Genomic DNA, 11390 nt, shown 5'->3' on the forward strand with positions numbered 1-11390 from the left:
TTTTATGGCATATGTCTGTACTGTGCACAGGCAGCGGAACTCCCTGCTCTAGAAGATCTATGGAAACTATATTTGACTGAGATCTTCTGCTAAAAATGACAGCGTAGCCTCAGCAGCACAAACTAGATCCCATCTCAGATCCTGTGTAAGTTAACTGGGGCACCTCGGGAATTCAACCAGGCTCCATGCTCTTGGGTTATTTACATTGGAAATTCAACCTGCCAATGATGTATTTTTGCTTGAAAATAAGAACACCAGATCTTACTCAGGATACAAGGCAATATGCCTCGTTTATTGAGAATCAAGTAGGAAAGCAGTTGCCTCTGCTCTCTCACTCAAACACACACACACACAGAGGCGACATCTGCACTTGCCCAAATCTTCACAATGGCCATGCAAATGTCCATTTTGAAGATTACTAATGAGGACTGACATGCATGTTCAGCACCTCATTAGCATGCTGGCAGCCGCAGCTCTTTGAAATGATGTTTTTCACTGCCGTGTGGCTCATCCAGACGGGGGCCCTTTTCGAAAGGACCTCGGGAACTTTAAAATCCCCTTATTCCTATCTGCTGATGGGAATAAGGGGATTTCGAAGTTCCCCGGGGTCCTTTCGAAAAGGTCTCCTGTCTGGATGAGCTGCGCAGGAGCAAAAGACGCAATTTTGAAGAGCCGCGGCCACTGGCATTATAATAAGGTGCTGCATATGCATTTCAACACCTCATTAGTAACCTTCGAAATGGCCATGCAAATGGCCATTTCGAAGATTTGGACTAGTGTAGACACAGCCTCTCAGTCCTGCCAGCTGATCCTATAGTTATCAGTCTGTGTCTTGCCTTTAATTTGTTGGCCAAGATAACGAAATAGGAGGCTGGATCAGGACCAGGTTCCTTTCAGCCTGGACTGAGATCCCAGTGGAAATGGTAAACAAACCCAAGAGTCAGTGGCAGAGCATCTCCATTCTTAGAGCAGTTGTCTTGCTTTGGAAATAGTGGGTTTTGTGTGTTTTTTTAAGTCGCCTTCTCATCTTTTATCTAGTGTCCCATCATGCAGGTTTCATAGAACCCTAGAAACCTAGGGTTGGAAGGGACCTCAGGAGGTTGAGTCCAGCCCCCAGGACTTTCACTCATTGCTGTCTTGTGCTCATTGGTGACCGCCTTCTTCCTTCTCCAGAGTCCATCCATATTCCATCTTCTCAAATTTTAGTATGGATGTGCAACCATCCCGCCACTCGTCCTGGTCCCACCACAGAACATCTGCTCACGCTCTGGCACTTCTCACACTGGATCCTCTTTCTCATGACAAGGTGCTCTCATTAGCATGGAGATAATATCAGCAAGTAGACAGAATATCAAGTAGTTTTAACAAACACTCATCGCACTCTTTTACAATATTTTATCTTAAAACTGAGTTCAACATCAGAGACTGGTAAACTATTACAACGTTGTCCTAAACTAGATCTAACTAAAATAGAATTTTATATCACAACATGTGTCTTCTTCTGTTTATTTGGATCTTCCTTTTTCCAGTGAAGGGATGCAGTGATAAAGCTTATTTACTCCAGGGTTCTGCCAGTGAACTGACAGCACAAGCTGCCTGAAGGTGCTCAATCCATATTTCATGGTTTTCTCTTTCTAGATCCATACAATGGAGAAAGGAAAAGGAAGAAATGCAACACTCATCGTGGACTTCATCCTCTTAGGATTCGGGAGTGGCCCGGAACTGCAGCCTCTTCTCTTCCTACTGTTTCTAGTGATCTACGTTGTGTCTGTGGCTGGGAACAGCCTCCTTGTTGCTCTAGTTGTGGTTGACCATCACCTTCATACCCCCATGTACTTCTTTCTGGGGAACATGTCATTCCTGGAGATCTGTTACATCTCCACCATTCTGCCCAGGCTGCTGGCCAGTCTCCTGACCGGGGAAAGGGCCATTTCTGTTAAGGGCTGCCTTGTGCAGATATATTTTTTTGGTGTCTTGGCAGCTGTGGAATCTCTGCTGCTTGCGGCAATGTCCTACGATCGGTATTTAGCGATATGCCACCCCCTTCGTTATGCTGCTCTGATGAATGGCCGGGTTTGTTGCCAGCTAGTGGCAGGTTCCTGGATAAGTAGCTTTCTGGGTTGCACAATAATAAATAGTTTCTTGTGGCAATTGACGTTCTGTGATTCCAAAGAAATTGACCATATCTTTTGTGATTTTACACCCCTGATAAAACTCTCCTGTGATGACACCCAGACTGTCCAATTGTTGACGTTTACTATTGCTTCCATAGGGGCACTTGTCCCTTGTCTGCTCACCCTGACATCCTACATTTGTATCATCACCACCATCCTAAGAATCCCATCTACCACTGGGAGGCAAAGGGCCTTTTCCACCTGCTCCTCCCACCTCATTGTCGTTTCAGTTTTCTATGGGACCGTGATCGCTGTCTATGTGTTCCCAACAGGCAACACTCCCAAAATCTTACACAAACTATTCTCCCTCGTCTACGCAGTCCTGACTCCCATGATCAATCCAGTCATCTACAGCCTGAGAAATAAGGAGGTCAATGAGTCCCTGAGAAAAACCTTTTTAAAGTGGTTTCTTTCAGAAACCAGAATAAAAGCTTAAAGGAGAAATTTTAGCATATATAAAGAGAGATGTTTTGATAAATGTTCATTGGCATAGCCCATTTGAGTACTTCAGAATAGAGTTATTGAGATTTCTTTCTTTCTTTCTTTTAGAAACTGGCTCTTAGATAATTTTTGTAACAATTTGCACAAATAATATAAAGCACAATGGCATAGCAGTTACACAGACTAGTCTCATACTCTAAGTATCTCATAACACCTTGCATGATTTGAGGGCAGCTTTGGCTGACGTAGACTGGGTATTTTCTCAGATCCAGATATATGATTTGTTATTTTCACAGGCTTGTGTAGGAATGACCGAAAGAAACAAGAAACGTGATTCTTCTGTCCCTCAAGGGGCTAGTCAGGCGCTTTCATGCTGTTTCACGTATGAGAGGATGAAAAGATGGCTTCAGGAGCCCAGATGTTGGAGTCTGGGTTTGTTTGTTTTTTGCATGTGGGGAATGTTACCTGACTGCTTCCAATGGCTTGGTGGTGTCATACAGAATCTCTTTCCTTCCCTATATTTTATAGCTTATAGCAACATACTTGACTGGCGTAGGTTATTTGGTCTCTTGACTCTACTTTACAACCAAACACAATTCCATCAACATGAGGTAATACTGTGTGTGTTGCAGTGTAATTAAAGAAGGAATGGTGACAATTGTGAATGTTATCCGATCCACAGAGAAACATGAACCAGCTTCCCTTCACCCACCAGCCCACTCCTGCAGAAGTTATCATCCCATTAGAAGATGGCTAGTGTCTTCTGGCTCTCTAGACACTTTCAAGGAGCTGCGTTTGCTGTCTGGGGCTCTCTGCTCAATATCCCTTTCCGATTCCTTTGTTTTAGACCGTTGACCATCATGCCAACCCCTCTTTCTTTTTCCTGTGTCCTGCATAACTGTGTGGTTTCCTGAGCCCACTGGATCCTCCCCATAGTCTGTGGGGGAACCCTTTTGGTGTGGGTGAGCTTGTACCCACCCACACTCCAGATCCTGGATTCTATTAGTAAATACAATATAGGGGCCAAACGATTCTTAACCTCCATCATAGACTCCAGAACCTTGCACCTTATAATGTTAAGCAAGATCCAAAATTCTTTAAATGAATTGGAAGATTCCCAGTACTTTACCACAAGAGGATCTGTGCCTGCGTACAAGGCAAAGGCCTCAGTATTTTCTTCCAAACAGATTTCTCACAGTATGAGTGTCTGGCCTGTCTATTCTCTAAATAAAACAGCGGAGACAACATTCAAATTTCACAATACAATCATCGGCTTCCTCTTTTGCCATCCCACATCCACAGCACAGCCCCTCACATTCTGGGCCAATGTATACACGTCGGGTGCTATTTTGGGATGCAACATGTCATGAATAAATGCAGGGAAAACCTTAACCCGAACAGAGGGCTCTCAGCAGGGGGCAGTCAGATAAGGCAATGGGAGGAAGAGAAACTCTTTTGAACTGAGAACAATTGCAGTCTGAGGGGTCTTGGTCTGTGTAGCTGATGCAGAGGAGATGGAGAGAAATGATTGCTCTGAAACAGCTGGAGTGAATCCAGTAAATATCCTGGCCATCTCGTAATCAGCCAAAGATATCTAAGTAGAAGGGAATTGTATGGCTAGACGTGATCAGGTTATGATTATTTTGAAATTGGTGTGGACTTTTTCAGTTGCTCTGGTTAATGATTTGACTCTGTCCCCTGTACTCTGTAACTTCTAAGCTGAATCCCAAAGAAGTAATTCTCTGTGTTTCAACCAGCATGTCTGAGTTATTTTCTATCATTTTGTGAATAAAATACTTTTTTGAAGGCAATGATTTCATCCCTGTGTCTTGAGAAGCATCTGTATATATTCACGCCTTAGAATGAAAGGTTGACTACCAGATTACAGCTCTTTGTTTCGAAGCTCTCTCCTAAAGGAAGGTTGAAAATGTGAGGAATGCCCACATGAAGCCATTCCAAGTGCATCTTCCTGGATTAAGGGATTTTTTTCCCACTTAGGTGGTGGTAGCTACTGCCCGGAGACAGGAAATCTGGGACCTTGGGGAGTTTTTTTTTTTTTTTTAAAGAAGAGCATTACAGGAAAGTTATTTTGAAAGGTTTTGTGGGACACCAATTTCTGCAATCAGAGTGTCAGAGTGGGGAGGCAGGCCTGACAAGTATACCAAAATAGTTGCCCATATCTAAGAAATGCATCCATTGGCTTGAAACACTTTTTGAGCTAGTGGGTGTGCTTCTCCAACATCCCTGAATACCTTATAGCAGGAGGAGAACAGGGATGCCTTGACAGAGGGCTTTATTTTGGCATGTGGCACCAGTGAGACAGAGCCACATGCCGATATAGCCTGTTTTGAGGTGAGGCTGTCTGGGAGACACAGCTTGTGAGAATGAGCTTATCACCCATTTGGAAAAGACCAGGAAGACAGGCAGAAGTGATGGACTCAGGCAGTATCAGGGTATTTTGCAGAGGCATTTGATAAGTTTGTACACCCAAAGTCTTCGACTTTCAAATGCATTAGGGAGCCGCATTCACTTCCGGCCCTTAAAACTCACAGCCAATACAAACAATGGAGCTTAAAGTGTCTTGGTGTGGGGGTGAAGGTGAGTTCTCACATGCATTTGGCGTTCCCAGTCCGGAGAGCAGACCCAGCTGGAAGGTTTACACGGGAACATGGCATTTTCTGCTGTCTGTAAAACAGAACTGACCGTGGTCCTTTTCACCCCTGTTGTTCAAGCAGATCTGCTCATCTCACACATCAGACAGACAGGCTGGGGCTGTGCTGCAGTGGCCTTCTGCTGACAGACCCGTGGAGCGTACGCGCTACAGCTGCATTCTGTTGGGGATCTGCTGAACAAGTGAAGCCCTTTTCCCAGCAAACTTGTGCTGTGCCCATTGGAGGCCTGGCGCCTCTGTCGACAGATTCTGTCAACGGAAAAATAATGTAGATGCTCGGGGGGCCTCTGCCGACGGAGAGGGCTTCTGGTTCATGGGGCAGCCCTGTTTGCAGAGCTTGGGGTTGGCTGTTCTGTTGACAGAGGGCTGGGCAGTCTGACTGCACTCACTCGACAGAGGGCATCGACATGGGGGCCCCCTATTCGGGGTGGTGCATTCTCTTGGCAGAGAATATCTGTCAGCAGTGATTTCTTTGGACAGAATGCTGCATTGCAGACACAGCCCCGAAGACTGCCACTGAGATCAGAGATTTGCTGGGGAAGCCACTTTCCCCTGGGGTACAGTGTCCCCCAAAGGTCCGAGGCTGGAGGTCAAAGCAGCGAGGCAAGAGTGAGATCTAAAAGGAAACTTTATTTGCATGCATGTAGGCTGCCAGCTGCCAAAGAAGTGGGAGCCCTGAGTCAGTTCTCAGGACTCTTTATACAGTTTGTTTGGACAGTTTAGTCATTAAGGCTACGTCTACACGTGCACGCTACATCAAAATAGCTTATTTCAATGTAGCGACATTGAAATAGGCTATTTCGATGAATAACGTCTGCACATCCTCCAGGGCTGGCAATGTCGACGTTCAACTTCGACGTTGGGCAGCACCACATCAAAATAGGCGCTGCGAGGGAACGTCTACACGTCAAAGTAGCACACATCGAAATAAGGGTGCCAGGAACAGCTGCAGACAGGGTCACAGGGCAGACTCAACAGCAAGCCGCTCCCTTAAAGGGCCCCTCCCAGACACAGTTGCACTAAACAACACAAGATCCACAGAGCCAACAACTGGTTGCAGACCCTGTGCATGCAACATGGATCCCCAGCTGCCGCAGCAGCAGCCAGAAGCCCTGGGCTAAGGGCTGCTGCACACAGTGACCATAGAGCCCCGCAGGGGCTGAAGAGAGAGCGTCTCTCAGCCCCTCAGCTGATGGCTGCCATGGCGGACCCCGCTATTTCGATGTTGCGGGACGCGGATCGTCTACACGTGCCCTACTTCGACGTTCAACTTCGAAGTAGGGCGCTATTCCCATCCCCTCATGGGGTTAGCGGCTTCGACGTCTCGCCGCCTTACATCAATTTCAACTTTGAAATAGCGCTCGCCACGTGTAGCCGTGATGGGCACTATTTCGAAGCTGGCGCCGCTACTGCGAAGTAGCGTGCACGTGTAGACACGGCTTAAGTGTCCTGTTTAACATATGAAAGTCTCGGCAGAATTGTCCTGAGAGGTGTCTGCAAACACCAGCTGTGCTTGAGGCCAGTTTACACTACAAAGGCACATGATAACCCAGACAGAGGAGCCTACAGGATAAGTTGTCTCTAGGTGACAAGGTCGGGACTTCAAAGAAGTTCAGATGACTCCCTAGTATCCCCTTGGAGAGCAACCTCTGGTTAGTGTGCAAAAAAAACTTTTAACCCTCAGAGCAGATTTTCCCCCACAGTACGATCCATCGCACACAGGTCTGTGCTGGGCCCGGAGTTCCCAGGGCAGCCGGCAGGGTCTGGCCCCCTCTGCATTCCCCACACAGGCAGCACGTAGCTCTCCCCCGCCCAGAGTCCCCGGCCAGCTGCGCTTTCTTGGGGCGAAGGGGCCGAGGGAGGGGAGGAAGATCCGGGCGCAGGAGAGCAGCAGCCCCTGCGAGGAGCCCGAGGGACAGAGGTGTCAGCTGGTCCCTCCCATCCACGGTCTCCTGGCTCCCAGCGGCTGTGGCGGGAGCTGAGCCTGTCCCAGCGGCTTAGGCTGGAGCTGAATCTTCCCAGGTGGCTGAGGCAGGTATAACACTTCTGGGTCTGGCCTGATGTTGGCGCATGGCCGTACCCTGTGCTGTGAGGGCCCAATCCAGGCCTGGCGCAGGCCAAGGCAGCTCCACCTGTTCCAGTGGTGCAGGGGGACCCACTTCCCCAGGGCTGAACTGGACCCTGGGAGGGGCTGGGGCAGTGGGGGAGCCTGGCTGGGGTGAGGGAGAGCGAATGGCCCAGGGGGTGTCGGGTAGGACAGGTCTTGGTGGAGGCCGAGACCCGCGGGAAGTGAGTTAGCTACACAGGAGGGAGGTGCGGAGGGAGAGCGGAGCAGCCGGCTTGTTCCACAAAAGTACCTCTGCCAGCTCCTCCGGCAGCCACAAGCCCCACAGGCAAACCCCCAGATTCTCCAGCTGCTCCACCCCCCGACCGACAGCCCCTGCTCGGGGGAGAGGTCACTGAAACCTGGGTCACCAGCTGCACCCAGCTTCTTCCGGCCCCAAAGGGTCCAGCCACAGCCCCAGGTCAATGCAGGCTTGGCTCTCACCCAACCAGCACGCTGGGCCTGGCCTTCAGCATCCACGTGTACAGTTGTGTTAACACAGACAGACAGACCCGAGCAGAGAGTGGGTGGAGGTGGCACATTCCAGACGTCCCCCACGGCCACTGATGCAGCCAGCCACATCCTGTGCTGATGTCTTGAAAGTCTCTGAACACCCCCCACAGGGCGGGAGCCCAGGGGACACTGGCTTAGTTCCTGCAGACTGGAGAACTGAGCGCTGGAGTACTGGAACCGGAACCCAAACTGGGAGCGAGGTGGTCACCGCCAGGGCATCTGACGGCTTTCCACGGGGAGGGGAACGTCCTTTCTCCTTCCCACAGGCACTGGCGGCTCAGAGTCACCCGACCCTGGTGAGCCGCTGTGGGAAAGTGCCCTCGGTGGCTGGTTTCCCCAGCACGGCCCAGTCCAGTCACATGGCAGCTGGGATGGACGTCTGGGCGTCCGAGTTCAACCCCATTGCTCAGCCCAGGCCACCTGACCCCTTGGCCTGGTGTGGACGACAAGTCCCACTTCCCTGAGATGTGTATTCGACGCCTGAGCCTGGTGTCTAGCCCAGCAGCCTGGTTCTGTGTGTGTGTGTGTGTGTGTGTGTGTGTGTGTGTCACACCCCCTAGTGTGACTCTCAGCACTCAGACATTTCTAACACAGCTACAGAGTGTGTAACTTCTCACACGACCACGGCACCAACACACAAGTCACACCCAGCTTCAGGGCATCTCCAGCTTTCATCATACCCCTCACTTGGCCCCCCAGCCCCAGGGTCGGTGCCGCTCTACACACCGGTGACAAAAATGGCTTCCACAGCCAGGGCACAGCTCCAGTCCCAGCACAGAGGTGCCCCTGCCCGGCTGGGCTGGCGTGGCCCTTCTCCCACAGCGAGAGGGGACTGCTCGGGCGCCACTGACCTCAGGGCCCCGGCAGCAGAACGCCCCGGCTGCGATGACGGCCCCAAGGCGCAGAGACTCTGTGGGGACTAGAACGTGCTCCAGGGATGGCTGAGTTCCCCCAGCCCTGCCCCACGGCTCCCTCTGCCCCCCAACCCTGGTTCCTCTCTGCCCCCGACCCAAGTTCCTCTCTCAGCTCTGCCTCCCCAGCACCCATCCCCATCCTGCCCCATGTCCCAGCCCTGCTGCCTGAGGGGGCGGGGAAGGGGTGCAGGTGGCCCCCAGAGGGACACACGGGGACCCCCCGTTTAGCAATTGAAGTGCTGGCAGGAGCCCAAGGGGCAGAGCCCGTCCCGAGTGCTGCCGAGCACCACCTCTGGCTCTGCCCCTCCCCCAGCCCCTCTCTGCCCTCCCCCAGGTCCTGCCCCCCCACCCCTCGGGCTCCCGAGTCCCCCCAGGACGTCCCTGCACGACCCCCAGCCAGGAGCTGCACCCACTAGTGCTGCCCTGGGAGACGCGGCACTCGGGAGTCTGGTCCCTGCTCCGCTAGGTGGGTGTGGGGCACTGGCTGCCTGCCCCAGAGACCGAGGGGCTGCGCAATGGGCACCCACAGCCCCACAGAGCCCAGGAGCCTCCGGCAGCCCTGGGTGTGAAAGCTGCCCCCAGCCCGACCAGAGGCTCTCAGCTCCTGCCTCAGCCCCAGGACAGGATCAGCCCCTGCCTCAAACCCAGGGCAGGATCAGCCCCTACCTCAGCCCCATGGCAGAATCAGCCCCCACCTCAGCCCCAGGGCAGGAGCAGCTCCTCCCTCAGCCCCAGGGTAGGATCAGCTCCCGACTCAGCCCCAGGGCAGGATCAGCTCCAGCCTCAGCCCCAGGGCAGGATCAGGTCCCATCTCTGCCATCAGGACACACAGAGCCTGTGGGACTCCCTGCTACAGGACGGGCTGGGTGGGGAGAGGGGGGCAGTGGGCAGTGGGAGGGGCTGGGGGCTGGCTGGGAGGCACCACAATTATCCCTCTTCCTTGCAGCTCTCTGCTTGAGACCCGCTCCCCTGGCCCCTGGGAGCTTTCTCTTTTCTGAGCGAAAGGAGCCCAGGTCTGGCCGGCTCCCCCCCAGCTCATGTTCTCTGCACCTTCCACCAGCCTTGTGCTCTTCTCCGCACCTGCTCCCCCTTCTCCACAGCCTTCTGCAAATGTGGGGCCAGCCCTGGGCACAACCCCACGGAGGCTGCTCAGCGCAGAGCGGGGGGAAGGAATTGCTGCTCCTGGCTGGCTCCCAACACCCGGCAGTGCCGACCACAAGCCGGTTGGCGCTTCTGGCAACAGTCTCACCCTGTTGACTCCTCTGGAGCTTGTGCTCCGCTCTGAGCCCAGATCCCTTTCTGCAGGACCCCTCCCTCGACAGCCACTTCCCCGGCTGGGTGTGACACGGATTGGGCCTTCCTCAGGGGAGCACTTTGCACTTAGCCTTATTCAGCTTCACCCCATTGACCTCAGGCCATTTCTCCAGGGTGCCCAGATCATTCTGAGTTTCGACCCTGTTCTCCCTCCCAGCTTGGTATCACCTACAGACGTAAGCAGCGCACTCTCCATGCCCAGATCCACATCGCCGAAGATACTGAGCAGAGCCTGTCCCCAAACAGACCCCTGCAGAGCCCCCCTTGTTCTGCCCTTCCAGCAGGACTGTGAACCATTAATAACGACTCTCTGAGAATGGCTGTACAGCCAGTTACGCACCCGCCTTCCAGCAGCCCCATCTCAGTTGTATTTGCCGAGTATATTGATAAGAGGACATGAAAGATCATATGAAATGCCTGACTAAAACACAGGCACACCACATCCTCCCCTTCTCCCTTGTCCACAAGCCTTGTTATCCTGTCACAGAAAGCTATCCGATTGGTTGGCCATGATTTCTTCTCTACAAATCCATGCTGGCTGTTAGGCAGCCCCTTTTCTTCTCGATGTTTCCAGATGAATTCCTTGATGACTCGCTCCATTATCTTTCCTGGCACAGAAGTTAAACTGACTGGTCTGTAACTTCCTGGGTTGTTCTTATTTCCCTTTGTAGAGATGGGCACTTTATTTGCCCTTTTCCAGTCTTCTGGAATCTCTCCCGACTTCCAGGACTTTCAAAGACGACAGCTAAAGGCTCAGATACCTCCCCTTTCAGCTTCACCAGTATTCTAGGAGGCATCTCATCAGGTCCTGGTGACCTGCAGACATTGAATATTTCTAGGTCATTTTTAACCTTTTTTTTTTTTATTTTATCTTCTAAACCGCCCCCTCCCAATGAGCTTTCACCATGTCAGGCATTTCTCCATCAGACTTCCTGGTAAAGACCGAAACAACAAAGTCATTTCCAATTTTCTTGATATTGTTCCTCCCTCCTCACTGAACAATGGGCCTACCCTGTGCTTGGTTTTCCTCTTGCTTCTAATATATTGCCGGTAGGCCTGGCGGTACAACTAACCCCTTTTCGCCTCCTTCTGACCTCAGTATCAGGGCACCCTCACACCTCTCCCTGTCAGCATCCCACATGGTATCGCCAGGAGCAAGAGGGTAGTAAGGAAAACAGCTTCTCATAGTCTGACCTGGGAAGGACACAGTTCCCAGAGGCAAACCTTGAATGAAACATCTCTCCTTGGACACTCTGTTT

The 11390-nt window shown here is 51.9% G+C and overlaps 1 protein-coding gene across 1 annotated transcript; it reads left to right on the forward strand.

The window, feature by feature from the left end:
* Positions 1-1644: 1644 nt before the first annotated feature.
* Positions 1645-2610, forward strand: LOC142004924 (olfactory receptor 6F1-like). The gene has a single exon (XM_074982604.1). The coding sequence runs from the start codon at positions 1648-1650 to the stop codon at positions 2608-2610; it is 963 nt and encodes a 320-aa protein (XP_074838705.1). The 5' UTR covers positions 1645-1647.
* The last annotated feature ends 8780 nt before the right edge of the window (positions 2611-11390 follow it).

The sequence above is a fragment of the Carettochelys insculpta genome, chromosome 32 (genome assembly GCF_033958435.1).
Source record: "Carettochelys insculpta isolate YL-2023 chromosome 32, ASM3395843v1, whole genome shotgun sequence".
Lineage (NCBI taxonomy): Eukaryota > Metazoa > Chordata > Testudines > Carettochelyidae > Carettochelys > Carettochelys insculpta.

Coding starts and splice junctions, on each gene's coding strand:
- LOC142004924 (XM_074982604.1), top strand. CDS start 1,648: ATGGAGAAAGGAAAAGGAAGAAATGCAACACTCATCGTGGACTTCATC.